We start from the raw sequence: 18,905 nt of genomic DNA, 5'->3' as shown, positions 1-18,905 counted from the left end.
GATATGCCCTTGGAATGCATTATCCAGATTCACTGTCCCAAATTAGTCTCAGCCAATGTTGAAAGGTATGGATAGGTGAGGACAAGGTCAGTAATGATGGAACTACATTTATATTATTGTGATAGAATTGGAAAACATGATTTTTGCAACACTTTATTACAATTTTCCTATAAAACACATATATTTAATATTTGACAATGAAATGCATAATAAATTACATCTTATCATATTTGATATTAATCAATGTACTATAACATACAGCCATAAATATGAATTTCTCTGTGTTGCATAAAGTATTTAGCTTTATTGTACAAGATGGTGGAATTTAACAGTAAACTTTTTTTAATTATGAGCCACAAACATTTTGAAAAACAGTATGTATCTATAGAAAAAGTTAACAACCAGGTTTAAGTTTTGCCATTTTTGTCACTAATGCAGGATCCATTATTTTTCTTTAGAGAAGAAGTACTTCCTGATCTCGTTAAATTATTTAAACTAATTTTGTCTACATCCACGGGCAATGCTTGTCGATCTTCATTCTCTGTTTCCCTGTGATAGAAATAATTAAAATTTGATACAATTACTGGAACTGGAAGGGCAATAGTCAAGACACCTGCAATAGCACACAGTGTGCCTACCAGTTTACCACCCAATGTGATAGGGCACATATCTCCATAGCCAACAGTTGTCATGGTTACCACAGCCCACCAGAAGCCATCTGGGATGCTGATGAATTGAGACAGAGGCTCATCAACTTCTGCGAAATACACTGCACTAGAAAACAATATGACACCTATGAAAAGAAAAAATATTAGCAACCCCAATTCTCTCATGCTGGCTTTTAGGGTTTGTCCTAATATCTGAAGTCCCTTTGAATGTCTTGACAGCTTAAAAATTCGGAACACCCTGACAAGACGAACAATTCTTAAAATGGCTAACGACATGTTTTGTTGTCCATTGGGTTCAGTTTGTTTTGCAAATTCTGTGAAAAGTGTTACAAAATATGGAATGATAGATACAATGTCAATTATATTCATAATATTCTGAAAGAATTCAGAGGAACTTGGGCAGACGACAAACCTAACCACGAGTTCAAATGAAAACCAAATAATGCAAGTTGTCTCTATCAGAAAGAATGGATCTGTAAATGTGGTAAAGTATGCCATGCCTTCACTATAATTGCCTGAGTTCCTAAATAAGCTAAAGTCTCTTTCTTCTCTAAATTCTGGCAAAGTCTCTAAACAGAATATAAGTATGGAGATGACTATGACCAAAACTGAAACCAGTGCCATTCCTCTTGCTGCACTGGAGCTTTCAGGATACTCAAAGAGCAACCAGAATTGTTTATGGTACTCATTATTTGGTAATGGTATTTCTGGATCCTTAAGAAAACCTTCATCATCTCGAAACTGTTCTAAAGCTTCATTTCCAAGCTCATAGAAAACAATTTCATCTGCAAACACATCTATTGGGACATTTGCTGGACGTCGAACTTTCCCACCAGACTGGTAATAATACAAAATTCCATCAAAGCTTGGACGGTTTCTATCAAAAAAATATTCATTCCTCATGGAATCAAAATAATGAATTCTTTTATGAGGATCTCCAAGGAGTGTGTCGGGAAACTCACTAAGCGTTTTAAGTTGGGTCTCATATCTGAGACCTGCTATATTGATGAAGACCCTTTGGTTCCCTTCTTCCATTCTAAGTTGTTCAGTCACTAGATTTTCATGACATTCTTTAGAAAATCTGGAAATGTCTGCTTCATTAATAGTTTCATTAATAAGCAGCTTAAAGTTGGAGTTTTGATTTGCAAGCCTTGGACTTTCATTCTCCACAGTTTTGGTACATGTTGAATCTGTAATAACATCAGTATGAGTCTCCTCAGAATTTGGCAGAACCTTGTGAAGGGGGTCCATGTTGTAAGCTTGGAACAAAATGTCAGATGAAGGTCATCCTTTGAAAGGCTTGACAACTTCCATTTTCTGTAATGGAAATCATAATAATCATTTCAGAAAATATAATAAAAATATAGAAACAATGTTATGTTATTATTGCCAACAAAACCTCTGCTTCCTCATATATTAAATCATACAAATATTCTTAGTACTGTGAAACAGTCTACAGCATTATTATAAAGGAGACAATCCAAGTATGTTTTTGGCTTTCATTCCAAAAGCATGAAACAAAACACATACCGTGACATTTATCTATGACAGTTCATGACAGTCATCTTTTCCCTCTATCAGTTTTCCTTTACATACATGTTATAAAGGAAACATCCTTTATATTTGTCATTGATAAAATTAGCTTATGACAGCAGGTGAAGTGACTGAATGGAAAACAGAAACACTTCAACTAACAGATGGTATATTATTAGTCATACAATACTGAATAAACATATTTTAACTATGCACATATGCATGGACCCATAAACACACACACAAACACCACTGACAGTGATGAGATAAAAAGATGATAGCCATTCTAAAATGTAATCACAAATATAAATATTTAACCATATCATACACAGCCAAAAATAGCTTATGCTTATGCTATCAGGGATTTATATACTTAGCCTTGGAGAGAGATAAAGTGGGCAGAAATAAAGTACCAACTAAGCAGCTCCTGCCATTTTTCAAACATGACAGTAGGAAGCTGATTGGTTGGTATACTTTATCTCCATCCACTATATCTCTCTCCAATGTTTAGTACATAGACCCCTTATATGAAAGTATGTACTTCCAAAGCATCCTAGGGATATAAATATACCATGTGCACTGTATTTTTCATCTTCCAAAATTAACTTGGCCAGATATAAAGTTATAATGGTTTTGCCTTTTGCCAAACTAAAGGTTCTAGAGTAATTTGCATCCAACACAGCCACAACTATTAACAAAAATAGAAAAATTAATCCAACAGTAATCGCAGGACTGTCTATTCCTGGCAGGAATCTCCTGTCCAAACAAGCACAGGGATGAATGATAATTTTAAACCATTACCCAAAATTTTTATGTACTCTGCATTTGGCCACAAAATTTCACATTGTTTGTTAGTGGAATTTAGGTTTAAGTGTTCCCAGTATCAGAAGGAATTTAGCATTCTTATTCTAGCTGTTTTCACAGACTTAAAATTCCATGAAATGTGACTATACTAATATAGGGCCCGATTCAGGCCCACTCGCTAGACTGCGTTCGCTCATAGCTGCCGATGGTTCACAATGTGCAAATGCGTAAGTATCACCCTGCGTGTGTGCGAACCAGTCCAGGTGATCGGGAAGCATTCGCTCAATGCGCATAGACAGCTCGCTAGACTGAGTGACAGAACATGCCATTTGTGGGTGGTAACGGGTTGGACGATGGAAAAGGAGGTGTGTGGGTGCGAACGCAGGCATGTCTGAGCATCTCTACGCCGTTTAATAGGCGTGCATAATTAACATTGAGCGTCATAGTACACATCACTTGGCTGGTTTTCACTCTGAATCACTCGCAGTGCTTTTGGCTTGGTATGGTCAACCACAAGCACTGCGATCGCATCCGATGGTACCAAAGGATGCATACACTTTCTGGACATGACGTGCATTAGTGGGCGTATTAAGACATGCTTGTGGGTATGTGCATACACACCGCGATCGTACGCCAAGACATAGAGGGTGTGCTAATGCCTTGCCGTGCGATCACCTGCGTCTGCTGAATTTGCATATGCTGGGTGCAAGCGTACACATCTAGCAAGTGGGTCTGAATCGGGCCCATAGTGTCGAATGGTATGCAGAAAAAATCTGAAACAAAGTCGGAACTCAAGGTTGTATTGCTTTAACTTTTCACCTCTCAAATAGAATTCACATTGAAAGATACTGTGATTTGTGTGTCCTTTCTCTAGATACCCAGATGTAGATGTATTAAGCCCTGGAGAGAGATAAAGTGGAAAGATATAAACTACCAACCAATCAGCTCCTAACTATCATTTTTCAAACACAGCCTTTAAAATAACAGTTAGGAGCTGATTGGTTGGTACCTTATCTCTCTCCACTTTATCTCTATTCAAGGCTGAGCACCTCCCCCCCCACCCCCCAGGCTGTTACTGATAATTTGAATTAGTGATGTTCAGAGTGCCAGGAGATGTAATTTTCAAACAGTACAGTGTACAACATATTTTAATGCAGAAATTCAGGAACCATAATATGAATGCTACAATAAATATTTATTAATATTTCAAATAAGTCAAAATTTTAGTTGGTGCTGAACAAGACATCAAGTTGTTTATTGTATGACTTACTAATGTGTGGAATCCTACAGGTATTTCGCTAGAATAGTTCTTACTGACGATGCACAGGTCTGGGAAGCCATCAAAAATCAGATATTTGTATGATTAGCAATTTAATTTTACTATTGATACAATTAATTGTATTGAAACATTTTATGGGTGAACCTCTTTGATACAATTAATTTTATTAAACACTAAAGAGCCAATTAGAGGCGGTTCTCATAAACAAACAAGCCAAGTCATACTGGATTGGTTATTTACAAGCTGGTCCAATGTATGTCATGTACATTGCAGATCTACAAGGAGCACATTCTTTTTTTTAAACAAAGGTTCAGTATTTTTAAACCAGTGGATTACCACAGGTCACAAAAGCAGATTTACATGTAAATTTACTACATTCTATGTTTTGCTTTTAAGATCATTGGCATTTTCAATTTTGAAGTTAAACACAGTGAGAAACTGCAGCTAACAAAAGCTGCCTCTTAATAAATATACCCCTCTAAAGAGGAAGAGTAAAGAGAATCCCTTTGGATTCAGCAATTAAAACACAAATAGCACTGTGCATAGAGGTGATAATATGTACATTATATTTTGCTGCAATATGCAGCAACACATAATATTTGTTACCACTGCCCACTAGCTACAATGATAAATGGGTGATTTAATGTATTTTTAAAATTACATTTTAAATATGATATTTTTATTGCTGACTCTTTCATTTTACATTTTTATTGTATTGCCTAAATTCAAAACACATTTATTTTTTATCGGTTACTCTCTCTTGGAGTCAACTATGTGGCACACTTGCTTTTGCATTTAGTTATGTTCAATATGAATGCCCACTGAATTAAATGGTTCCCAGCATCACAAAGGAACCTGAGGCAACAGGATCTAAACTGTCACCATTTTTAACCATCATTTATAGAGGTAGGCTCGGCATTCATTAACTTGTATGAAGAATAATTACATTTAGGATTCACTCTTTTTCTGTGTTTAATTGCCCTCACTAAATCCTCCAAAACACTGAAGCTCCACCTACAGTAATGGATGAAATCCAAATAGTAAAATGAGAAAAAAAGAATCCACTAGTGACTTCTCACTTTCAGTTGTGAACCTGATGCTATTGTACTGCCCAAGTGTCCACCACATCCTAGGGGATAGAGAAATATGAGCTATTCTGTAATATTTTACATCTCACCATCATATTAGGAAGATTAAGCCATAATGCACATTGATTGTCTCATTTAAGCTTTTCTTTCTTATTGATTTTTTGGTAGTTTTTTACTTGTTCTTCATCATATCTAAAGTGGTTCACTTTTGTGTGGATATTGTATCTTCATAAAAACAATACTGTAGAACCTTAGATTATAAAAAAGACATAGAACAAGCAAATTAAAACCTACTGTAAGAAAGATGTTAATTATTTTCCATAAAAAGTTAAAACTTATTATGAGAAAATAGCCTTTATTATACAGGTTGAGTCTCCCATATCCAAAATGCTTGGGACCAGGAGTATTTTGGATAACGGAATATTCCGTATTTTGGAATATTTGCATATCATAAATATCTTGGGAATAGGACCCAAATATACACACAGAATGCATTTATGTGTTATATACTCCTTATACACACAGCCTGCAGGTAATTTTATACAATATATTCATTAATTTGGTGGTTCAAACAAAGTTTGTGTACAGAAATTAAATTCATTTATGTTTCATATACACCTTATACACACAGCCTGAAGGTAATTTTATACAATATTTTTAATAATTTGTGCCTTAGACAAAGTTTGTGTACATTGAACCATCAAAAATCAAAGGTTTCATTATCTCAGTCCGGAATATTCCGTATTTCGGAATATTTGGATATGGGAGACTCAACCTGTATTTAAAATAATACAGGGATCTGTCCTCCTACAGAGGGTAAAATCCACCCAAAATAATGCCAATTGTTTCACTTCTATTCAAAATAAATGTGATTTAATTTGGTGAGACTTACAGTGCATTTTATGGAAAACAGGTAAATGACATACTGGAAAGGATGCTTCAGTGATAGATTATTTAGTAAACAGATTAAAAGAATTTTTTATCGATTTGCAGTGCATCTTGTTTTCTAAAATTAGTGACTATATAGTAAATAAAACATAATGTTTTGTCATTAGAAACAAATAAGTATTATGTAAGTGGACTTGGAAGCATTGAATTCTGAAAAAGGTAGTATTAAATTACAAACAAATTATTATTATTCTCTCTAGTGGTCAAAGTGGAAATCTAAGGCTCAGATAATTTAAGAGACTATAATTTGATAATAGTAACCTCAAACATGATGGAGAAGTGGAGGTATGGCTTATCATAGAATACCGGCCCACTTCAATCATTACTTTTACAGAATGTAATTATCACATTTGAACCAAATAAATGTTGTTATTTTTAAACTAACAATATATATTTGTTTTTTGCCAAAACATATATACATTAAATTCTAAAATGTACAGTACATGTTTAAGGTTACAGAATATACAAAACAGGAAATGTATGATACAATATAAAACAATATAATACAAAACAACTGCAAACTAAATTGTATTTTCATATTTAAAAATAAATGTACTCTTTATAATTGCTTTCCATTTTTGATATCTGAAATATATTGAGGTACATTTCACATATTTTATGGCATTATTGGAGATCTCCATTTGCATAATCAATTTGCCTATATGGTGAACTATGTTTATATGGTGATTCTCCATATGCTATTGATTTGATCTATCATTATATTTCTACTTACTTGTCTGTCTTTATCAATGAGGAGGTTTCTGAAGAGAACAAAAATATGCTGCATCTTTATCATCATCATCCATTCTATAAAAACAAAATAAAAACACTATTTTGAATGTTACAATGAAATATGTTTTCAAATGTCTATGCGAATCAGCAAATTGTTTTGTCTGCTGCATATAGCACAAAATAAGAATCTATCCTATTTAAAACTAATTACAGTATTAACCTTTTCCCAACTGCTCACTTTAGATATAAGCTTTGGTGAAGGAGCACCGCCTCCATTGCTTCAGTGTCCGTCCAGTTCTAACTTTGGACCCAAGTAGCACTGGGCTCTTCTGGACAACTCATATGTGGCCCTGGCCATGACCTATGGAGATGCAGTGGTGCAACATCATAGATCACACAGCCGCATGCCATGTCGCAGTCCCACCTATAAAGTGCTCTGTCACTCTCTCTGCACTAGCTGAGGCTGCAACCATTGCTTACTGCAGGTGCCACCCGAGGCTGTGGCATTGGGAGTTTCTCTCTCTCTCTATTTTCTGCCACAGACAGGTCCGTGGGGTCTGGGGCAGAAATTATTGTGTGTTTTATATTTTTTTTTTCTGTGGGAGTCAATGTTTTTGATTTTTTCCTGGGGGAGGCTATGTGTAATTTTTTTTTCTGTGGGTACAATGTTTTCTTTTTTTCTGTGGATACAATGTGTTTTACTTTTTTCTGTTGGGGCCAATGTGTTTTCATTTTTTTTTTCTGTTGTGCCAATGTGTTTGATTTTTTTTCCTGTGGGGGCCAATGTGTGTGTTTTTTGGTGTTAGCTATTGGGGCCAAGCTCCAGAATGCATTCCTCGCCTAAGCTTGGAAAATTCAGCAAAAAAGCAGCTCCCATAGAAACCTAGAGGGATGCTTTTGCAAGTGAAAACAGGGGACTGCAGCAATTATCGGCTATATATGCTATGGTCCCTCCTAGGTAAATTCACGGGATACTTTAAATTTGAGGATATGCCACAAATTTGCTTTAGTACATAAACCCAATAGAAACAAAGTCACATATACTATTATATTTAGGTGTATGCATTTGTATATAGATAGATAAATATGTATCATATTTTCCCTTTTTTTTCTTAGTGGGGTTACAAACTCTAACTTGCCTCCGAGCACTGAAATTAACTCAATATAAAATTCTTTAAAGTGACACTAGCGCTTAAGGTTAAAAAATATATTTAATGAATATAGAATAAATAAGACAAAAATTTCCCACATTGCTTAAGGGTAAAACAAATAAAAAACAAATAGCAGCAGAGTATACAGTGAATGTACAGTACATGTAGATAAAGCAGCAGAATATGCAATGAATGTTAGGAACAAAGTAGTCCATAAACTTAAGTCCCATATGTGATACAATGCATACTGTGTGATGTAGGTGAGTGTCTATTTAGGTGGGGAAACAGGGGATCCGGATAGCACCCTGGTCCAGACACTCACAGGCTTAAAGGATATGATCCTGCAGACTAGCACCAATGTGTTTTGAGCTGTAAGCTCTTTATCAAGGCTGTGTGCAGGTCAGCATGAGTTCTCCTTTTATAGTGTGTCTTAATTTTGCCGCTGGAAGTGGTTCCCGCATCACTTCCGGTTCCGCGATTTCACTTCCGGTTCTGCGATTTCAGTGGAAAGCATGTGAGAAGCCTCCCACACCTCTTTGTTGGTGTCCATATACTTCCCACTACTGGTAGAACTTGAAACTCTCTCTTATTGGCTCTATTCAATTGTCTGCAAAAATCGGAAGTGCGCGGCCGATCACTTCCGGTTTTGGTGTATAGATACAGAAAGTGTCTTGGCGGCCATTTTCTTGGAGGATTTTTTATGGGACATTTTAGGATGAATTGCCATATAATAAAGGAAAGAAGAAAATTATCATTAATAGCTAAAAAATAGGCTAAAAGGTTAAAATATGAAACAGATAATATGCAGACTTCTTCTTTTTTAAAAAGAGACATAAATATGGAAATAATAACTATAAAAACCATTTGAGTTCGAAATCTTTGTTAAGACCATGAGGGATTAAAGTTTTAAATTTGTAAATCCACTCCATTTCTCTTTGTGCTAATCTTGTTTCCTTATCTCTGTTTTTCCAGTTATTTTTCACATTTTCTATTCCCATAAAATTAACAGTCATTTGTAGAACATGCATGTTTATTTTTAAAATGACATGATAATGCATGTGTATCAAGGCCTTTTTTAATATTACGTGTGTGTTCAGCCATTCTTGTCTTAAGGGCTCTGGAGGTGCCGCCTATGTAAAATAATCCGCATTTACATTCAATGCAATAAACAACATTGGTTGTATGACATGTAATAAAGTCATTAATTGAATAATTCTTTCCTTTTACAGTAAAACTAGTAAACTTGTTTTCTTTTCTTGGTACTGTTTTGCACATGATGCATGATCCACAAAGGTGGAACCCCTTCGTTCTTATGGGGTTAATGCTATTTTGGTCAAGAGCACTTCTAACCAGTTTGCTTTTTAGGTTATCAGCTTTCTTATATATAAAAACAGGGTTGGAAGGTAAAACCTTAGATAAAACTGAATGTTTTTGTAAAATGTGCAAATGTTTTTTAAAAATACCCTCTAAAAATGAATGGTGTGATCCATATTGGGTGATAAAAGCCCACTCTTTAACATTCTGATTTTTCTTTTTTTCTTTTGAGTTAAAGAGGGTTTCTCTATCTAGGTTATACACTTCTTTCTTTATCTTTGATATTTCTTCTCTTTTATAACCTCTTGACAAAAACTTTTCCTCCATCTTTTTCATTTGTTCTTCACAAATTTTGCCATCCGTGCAGTTTCTTTTTACTCGTAAAAATTGACTTTTCGGAACACCGTCTAACCATCTGTGGTGATGCTCACTGTTCTTATGTATAAAGCTGTTCGTATCTGTCAGTTTATGGAAACATTTGGTCTTTAATGTACCATTTTCTTGATAGATGGTCAAATCAAGAAAGTTAATGCTTTCTTTGCTAATATTAAATGTTAATTTAATGTTTAGAGAGTTGGTATTCAAATAATTGCAAAACTCTTCTAGATCTTCAACAGTTCCTCTCCAGAAAAACAAAATATCATCAATATATCGATTCCAGGATACCAGGTTTGCCCTCCATGCTGAGTTTTTAAACACAGCATCCTCCTCCCATTTGGCTAAGAAGAGGTTAGCGTAGCTCGGGGCAAACCTGGTACCCATAGCTGTGCCTATTTGCTGTATAAAATAATCACCATTGAAGTAAAAATAATTGTTAAAAAGTATAAAATGGATACTATCCATAATGAAACTCTTCCTTTTTTCCTCCATATTAGTTTTATTCAAATACCAGGAGATGGCTTCGATACCTTTAGTGTGCTCTATAATGGTGTATAGAGAAGTGATATCAGCAGATATCATAATAAGGTTATTGTCCCATTGTATTTTCTTTATTTTCTGTAAGGTATCTGTTGTGTCCTTTAAATATGAGGGATTTTCTTTCACTATGGGTTGAAGATGATAGTCAACAAAAGCTGAGAGATTACTTGTTAGGCTATTGCATCCTGCAATAATTGGTCTTCCAGGTGGATCTGTAACACTTTTATGAATTTTAGGCAGGATATAGATTGTGGGTGTTAATGCATTGTCAATCTCCAAAAATTATTTTTCCTCCTTTGTTATTGAACCTTTCATTAGGTGATCTTCTAGGAGTTTTTCAAAACTTTTCTTTATTTTTCCTGTTGGATCACATTTGAGTTTTTTATATGTTTCACTAGTCAACTGATGATTAATTTCTTGTTCGTATTTGGCACGGGTCATTAGCACTATCCCTCCTCCTTTATTGGATGGTTTGATAATGGTATTTTTATCATCTCTTAAATCTTTAATTGCCATCCTTTCTTTCTGTATCATATTCCATCCTTTTATACATTTTTTTCTCTGAAAGTTTTTCCATATCATCTAACACCAATTTGGTAAAACATTCAATAAAATGTCCTTTAATGTGGGCAGGAAAGAAAGGATGGCGATTAAAGATTTAAGAGATGATAAAAATACCATTATCAAACCATCCGATAATGGAGGAGGGATAGTGCTAATGACCCGTGCCAAATACGAACAAGAAATTAATCATCAGTTGACTAGTGAAACATATAAAAAACTCAAAAGTGATCCAACAGGAAAAATAAAGAAAAGTTTTGAAAAACTTCTAGAAGATCACTTAATGAAAGGTTCAATAACAAAGGAGGAAAAAGAATTTTAGGAGATTGACAATGCATTAACACCCACAATCTATATCCTGCCTAAAATTCATAAAAGTGTTACAGATCCACCTGGAAGACCAATTATTGCAGGATGCAATAGCCTTACATCCTCAGCTTTTGTTGACTATCATCTTCAACCCATAGTGAAAGAAAATCCCTCATATTTAAAGGACACAACAGATACCTTACAGAAAATACAATGGGACAATAACCTTATTATGATATCTGCTGATATCACTTCTCTATACACCATTATAGAGCACACTAAAGGTATCGAAGCCATCTCCTGGTATTTGAATAAAACTAATATGGAGGAAAAAAAGAAGAGTTTCATTATGGATAGTATCCATTTTATACTTTTTAACAATTATTTTTACTTCAATGGTGATTATTTTATACAGCAAGTAGGCACACCTATGGGTACCTGGTTTGCCCCGAGCTACGCTAACCTCTTCTTAGCCAAATGGGAGGAGGATGCTGTGTTTAAAAACTCAGCATGGAGGGCAAACCTGGTATCCTGGAATCGATATATTGATGATATTTTGTTTTTCTGGAGAGGAACTGTTGAAGATCTAGAAGAGTTTTGCAATTATTTGAATACCTACTCTCTAAACATTAAATTAACATTTAATATTAGCAAAGAAAGCATTAACTTTCTTGATTTGACCATCTATCAAGAAAATGGTACATTAAAGACCAAATGTTTCCATAAACCGACAGATACGAACAGCTTTATACATAAGAACAGTGAGCATCACCACAGATGGTTAGACGGTGTTCCGAAAAGTAAATTTTTACGAGTAAAAAGAAACTGCACGGATGGCGAAATTTGTGAAGAACAAATGAAAAAGATGGAGGAAAAGTTTTCGTCAAGAGGTTATAAAAGAGAAGAAATATCAAAGATAAAGAAAGAAGTGTATAACCTAGATAGAGAAACCCTCTTTAAATCAAAAGAAAAAAAGAAAAATCAAAATGTTAAAGAGTGGGCTTTTATCACCCAATATGGATCACACCATTCATTTTTAGAGGGTATTTTTAAAAAACATTTGCACATTTTACAAAAACATTCAGTTTTATCTAAGGTTTTACCTTCCAACCCTGTTTTTATATATAAGAAAGCTGATAACCTAAAAAGCAAACTGGTTAGAAGAGCTCTTGACCAAAATAGCATTACCCCCATAAGAACAAAGGGGTTCCACTGTTGTGGATCATGCATCATGTGCAAAACAGTACCAAGAAAAGAAAACAAGTTTACTAGTTTTACTGTAAAAGGAAAGAATCATTCAATTAATGACTTTATTACTTGTCATACAACCAATGTTGTTTACTGCATTGAATGTAAATGCGGATTATTTTACATAGGCCGCACCTCCAGAGCCTTTAAGACAAGAATGGCTGAACACACACGTAATATTAAAAAAGGCCTTGATACACATGTATTATCATGTCATTTTAAAAATAAACATGCATGTTCTACAAATGACATTGTTAATTTTATGGGAATAGAAAATGTGAAAAATAACTGGAAAAACAGAGATAAGGAAACAAGATTAGCACAAAGAGAAATGGAGTGGATTTACAAACTTAAAACTTTAATCCCTCATGGTCTTAACAAAGATTTCGAACTCAAATGGTTTTTATAGTTATTATTTCCCTATTTATGTCTCTTTTTAAAAAAGAAGAAGTCTGCATATTATCTGTTTCATATTTTAACCTTTTAGCCTATTTTTTAACAATTAATGATGATTTTCTTCTTTCCTTTATTATATGGCAATTCATCCTAAAATGTCCCTGAAAAAATCCTCCAAGAAAATGGCCGCCAAGACACTTTCTGTATCTATACACCAAAACCGGAAGTGATCGGCCGCGCACTTCCTGTTTTCGCAGACAATTGAATAGAGCCAATAAGAGAGAGTTTCAAGTTCTACCAGTAGTGGGAAGTATATGGACACCAACAAAGAGGTGTGGGAGGCTTCTCACACGCTTTCCACTGAAATCGCGGAACCGGAATTGAAATCGCTGAACCGGAAGTGACGCGGGAACCACTTCCAGCGGCAAAATTAAGACACACTATAAAAGGAGAACTCATGCTGACCTGCACACAGCCTTGATAAAGAGCTTCCAGCTCGAAACGCGTTGGCGCTAGTCTGCAGGATCATATCCTTTAAGCCTGTAAGTGTCTGGACCAGGGTGCTATCCGGATCCCCTGTTTCCCCACCTAAATAGACACTCACCTACGTCACACAGTATGCATTGTATCACATATGGGACTTAAGTTTATGGACTACTTTGTTCCTAACATTCATTGCATATTCTGCTGCTTTATCTACATGTACTGTACATTCACTGTATACTCTGCTGCTATTTGTTTTTTATTTGTTTTCCCTTACGCAATGTGTGAAATTTTTGTCTTATTTATTCTATATTCATTAAATATATTTTTTAACCTTAAGCGCTAGTGTCACTTTAAAGAATTTTATATTGTGTTTTCTATTCCTGGGGAAAGGGATTACCCATTTTAAAGTGTCTAAGCTGCTGAGGTTTTTTGCGCTAAGAGATCTACCTTCTCACCTACTATAAGACTGAAATTAACTATATGTGGTTCATGATTTTGAAAGCAGTTTTTGAATTTTATTACCAAACTGTTTATTATGCAGTGAGACCTCTCAGATTTGGAATTTACATGTTGGACATGTCTATTCTACTCAAAGTATTTCTTATGATGATCTGTCAACAAGGCCTACCAAGACAAAGTTAAAAATTAATCCTGAAAGAGATAATTTGGTGCATCTGCACTTCAAGTTAGATAAGATCAATAAGTAGACAATGGATACAAGCACAAAATTAAACTTCTAAATCAGAAATAATGGTGATTTTTTTTTAAATATTAATTTGAACAAGAACTACATTTGTGTGCACTTAATCTTTGAGTTAAATTCATAGAAAATTCGGGATTACAGGATGAGTATAGAAAAGTCCCAAGAAGAATTAACATTTCATAAGATCTGGGTTTAAGTAACAAACTATCAAGGTACAGAAGATCAGGACAGCACACAAGGGATTAAACAGTGATTAGTAAAACTGAAATAAATTAGCAAAAATACAGTTTATACTATGTACTGTGCACAACGAAAGAAGGGGTGAGCAAAATGATATAATTGACTCATGTGAATCGACATTTGCAAAGATACAGGTCTCTAAAAGAATTACAAAATTCCAGTGATGCAATATTTGAGTTCTGTTTTTGATTTGCCAATCTGCAGGTTGTCATTGTGCTCTGTATTTGTACATGAATGTTTTGTGTGATGAATAGCGTTCGGACAATAGTTAATTAATTGTGCTGTATGATGTGATTAATTAATTACTTATGCTAGAAATACCAGAGTTAAATTCCACCTGTGAAATGCAAAATGTTGCAGCCCAATATAGAATGATGCAAATATATATCAGAACAGTTTTGGAAATATACCTCATTTCTAAGGGGTAGATTTACTAAAGCTGCTAAAACAGATGAGTTTAGGTGTTGCCCAAAGCAACCAATTATATCTATCATTTATTAGAATGCAACAGAGAAATATGCAATTTAAGAAGCTATAGTAAATCTACCCCTCAGTGAGGGTAATGAATTGTGCTACCCATAGTACTTATGATGATGCAAATATACTTGTTTTAACAACTGGTTTTACTCTTTACTGTTTTTGTAAAGTATTGCAAATGTGCTGATATACATTCTGCATATTATATCATTGCTTTATTCAGAACTGTAGGTGTACAAACAAGTGCTTCAGTACATAACATAAATCAATAAGTAACCAAAACATACACAATATTTCTTAACTTACATTTTTGTACAGTATATAGAGGGCATAATATACTGTACCTCATATTATTTAGTCTTTGTATATATGATATTTAGCAACTACCTTGAGAAATAATGTTTTCCATCACCTAAAATGAAGAATAGGGGGATATAATTTAATAACTATTATTCAATACATAGTGTACTGTATATGATATTAGCATACAGTAATTGAACTGAATGAAATCTAAACATAATAGAAAAAACAATTCTGCATGATTAATAGAAGGCAAATTTTATCCATCTATGTATATTAAACATATTATATATACCTGGTGTGACTATGAGAAAGGCTTAGCTCTTAAATTTTTTTTAAAATACTTAGCTTTACAAAAAACCATTTACATATACCAGGAGTTTTTGTTCAACAAATGCAATAGAAGAATGGGAAGATGTAAACTACAGCTGAAGTTACTGATGTTTGAAGTTCAAATTCATTTTACTTCTACAGTCACTGGATATAGCTCATTAATTTACTTGTATATGGTATGTATTCACCTACCATAGAGTGATTATGTTTCTAATATTCAAAAAAATGTAAATCAGAAATTTTAATAAAATAGATTTTTCTGATTAACTGGGTTTTTAAAATACAAATCGATGACATAATCAAGGACGGAATCGGTATGAAATCCCTGCACTCAAGATGCCTGCTGTCAATAAACCAACAGCCGCATCCTGATACTCAGGATACCAACAAAGGTCCAGTATGTATGTTAACCATCCCCCTTCTCCCCCTAACCCTCCATTTCTATATCCTAACACTAGCTCCCTCACCCTAACCCTCCCCGTTAGTGCCTAAACCTAACCCTCCCCCCTTGGTCCCTAAACCTAACCCTCCTGCTTAGTGACTAACCTTAACCCTCCCCCCAAGTGGTGCCTAACCCTAACCCACCTCCATGGGTACCTAACCCTAACTTTCCCCTCCCCTAGCCTAGCCCCCCCCCCTGTGACTTGTAAACCTAACCCCCCCACAGCTAAAACCTAACAAGCCCTGCTATACTTACGATCGGCATCCTGGCTGTCGGGATTCCAGCGTTGGGATGTCCACTACTGTTGGTATTCTGGTGCTGGTTGTCTGGCTGCATAGTGGCATTCCGGCAGTGGGATTTTGTCAGCCGGGTTGCCGGCTGTAGGTATGTTAACTACATCCCTCAAGGATAGGCTGAAAAGAGGAGTCTTTTAATATGTGTAAACCTAAACTTATCTACATAATTAACAGCTTTTTATACAGTGTTTACATATTTATGCAATGCTGGATCATCAATAGTTTTATAAAAACCAGGGGTCTTACAGAAATATGCAGTTCTTTAATTAAAGCATTTTCTAAGTGTAGTGATTCAGTGAGTGGAGGTTCTTGAGAAGAATTGGTCATTTAGCTTTTTCAAATCTTTATTTAATAATTTTTTTATCATCAATAATGTTTATTAAAATTTTCCAAAATAAAAGGGGAAGGATACAGAATAAAAAAATGGATAGAAAAGGGGAAAGAACAAATCATGGATGCAAACCATAGAACAAATATTGTAAAAAGCGGTAAACAATTCTGTGCACAAGAGAAATAAAGTACAGTTTGTAACAATGTTATGTGAGGATGGGAGGGACATTTCCTCTACTGAGGAAACCAATTTATTTTAAACATGAAGCGAGACATTAATAGATGGAAACAGTATGTCAGTGGAAGGGCATAGATGTTTGGGTGACCACAGCAAATCAGTTAAAGGAAATCCTGGAAAACACGATTGCTCAAGGGGAACCCAACAATTGAGCATAGTTTGGTCAAACTAGTCCTGCAACTGAACTAGATAGCATTGTTCTAGATATTTAGGCAGATCTGGTAGGGCCAGACCACCTTGAGTCCTTGGGAAAGTCATATGAGACCAGGACATTTTCAGTGGGCAATTCTTCCAAAGATAACAGGACAGTATACAATTACATTTATCCAAATATTTGGTGGGGAAAGTTAATGGGATTGTACAAAAGAGGTACATTAGTTTAGGGAGGAGGGCCAACTTGAATGCAGCTAGACAACCTAACCAGAAGATCTTATAGGATAACCAAGATTTAGGGTAGTCCATCAAATGTTCAAACAATGATGGAAAATTGACATCAAACACAGAGGAAAAGTCAGGGGGATATGAATTCCTAGATAATGAATAGAAGCAGTTCGCCAGTTATAAGAAAATTGAGAACAAAGAGATGAAACCACAAAAGCTGGAAGATTAACAGGCAAAGTTTCTGTTTTGGTCATGTTAAGTTTATAATATACTCATCTAAAACATCATGTAAGCGAGGTAATGAAACCAGGGGGTTGGATACACAAAGGAGAACATCACCTGCAAAAAGGCAAAGCTTATGAGTCACTGACCCAACTGTGATTCCAGGGAAGGACCTGTCTGCCTGAAGCTTAGCTGCTAAAGGCTCGATAGCTAAAACAAAGATTAGCAGAGAAAGCAGACACCCTTGTCTAGTACCATTAGTGATGGGGAACATGACAGAGAGAAAGTCATTACTGAACACCCTCGCAGATGGGGAGCTATAAAGAGCAAGTATAGATGACACTATTTGGCCACCAAAACAGAACCATATGACAATCGTGCGCATATAGAGCCAATTCAGCCTATCAAATAATTTTTTTGCATCAAGGCAGAGCAGAAGAAGACCAGAAGCAGATACAGGTATAGAATCCAGTGAATGAAATACCCTACAAGAGTTATCAGAGGCCTGTCTACCAGACAAGAATCCCACCTGGTCAGGGTGCAACAAAGAAGGAAGGAGAGGAGTAAGACAAGTTGTGATAAGCTTAGCATAAAGTTTAACATATCCATTAAGGAGTTACATAGAGCGATAGTAGTGACAGGTTTAGGAAGAGTCACCACATGAGCCTCAAGCATTTCAGCTGGAAATGTCCCTAATTCCATTACCTCATTAAACATAGATGTCAACGTAGGGACTATATGCTCCTGACATGTCAAATCAAAGTTGTTTATAAAACCATCAGGTCCTGGCACTCTCCCTTGCCTAAGGGACATTATTGCTTTCTTAACCACTTGCAAAGTAAAAGGAGCACTTTAGTCGAAAAGGTGGTCCGAAGTCAAAGAAGGCAGGCCAATACCAGATATAAAAGCTTCTAGAGAGGATGCTGAATGTTGCGGAGTTAAGGGACAGATTATTAAGATGAGAGTAATAACTGGTGAACTATATTAGAGTGGGGAAAGGATATATTTAAATTTAATTTTAGCCTGCTGAACATGCAATTTATGAGCTAACAGTTTCCCAGCCCAATTTCTTGCTAAATAAAACTATTGTCTCACCCTATTAAAGGCAGCTTGAGTGCAGGCCATGAGAAGCTTTTGTAATTGGCTCCAAATGGAAGAGAGCTCTTACGGAGGGCAGTAGAGGGCTGGATTTTGTTACAGTCCTCTAGAACTTTAAGTTTAGCCTCCAGATCTGCCTGTACTTACCTATTTTGCTTATATAATCTAGCACCAGCCTGAATAGCAGACCCGTGGATCACCAACTTCAAGGCACAACAAAAAGTCAAAGTAGATGTTTCAGAGGGGGATTTAGTGCTCAATTCCAAAAATAAACTATTAATAATGGATTGTTTCATGAGAGGATCTGTCGATAGGTGAGCAGATAATCTCCACGGGTGGGGAAGCTTACAATATTTAGAAATATTCCATGACCACAGTAATAGAACATGGTCAGACCAAGATATAGGCAA

At 35.3% G+C, this 18,905-nt stretch overlaps 1 protein-coding gene across 4 annotated transcripts in view; it reads right to left on the bottom strand.

Annotated features, from left to right (window-relative positions):
- Positions 1 to 268: 268 nt before the first annotated feature.
- Positions 269 to 18,905, bottom strand: part of KCNA10 (potassium voltage-gated channel subfamily A member 10) — a 59,496-nt gene continuing 40,859 nt past the window's right edge. Inside the window, exons 1-4 of one of the 4 annotated variants that reach the window (XM_088467416.1) lie at positions 16,186 to 16,330; positions 15,200 to 15,267; positions 7,054 to 7,127; positions 269 to 1,985 (exon numbers count right to left, since the gene is read on the bottom strand). In XM_088467416.1, coding sequence (XP_088323542.1) covers positions 408 to 1,919 — 1,512 coding nt within the window. In that variant the 5' untranslated portion in view covers positions 1,920 to 1,985; positions 7,054 to 7,127; positions 15,200 to 15,267; positions 16,186 to 16,330 and the 3' untranslated portion in view covers positions 269 to 407. Of the gene's footprint in view, positions 1,986 to 7,053; positions 7,128 to 15,199; positions 15,268 to 16,185; positions 16,331 to 18,905 lie in introns of those variants that run through there. The other 3 variants (XM_088467419.1, XM_088467418.1, XM_088467420.1) reach the window with 3 other exon arrangements.

This window comes from Taudactylus pleione, unplaced genomic scaffold (genome assembly GCF_031769625.1).
Source record: "Taudactylus pleione unplaced genomic scaffold, aTauple2 ptg000010l, whole genome shotgun sequence".
In the NCBI taxonomy this organism is placed as follows: Eukaryota; Metazoa; Chordata; class Amphibia; order Anura; family Myobatrachidae; genus Taudactylus; species Taudactylus pleione.
Note: the sequence above shows the minus strand (reverse complement) of the source record. Positions and strands in the feature narration are given on the sequence as shown.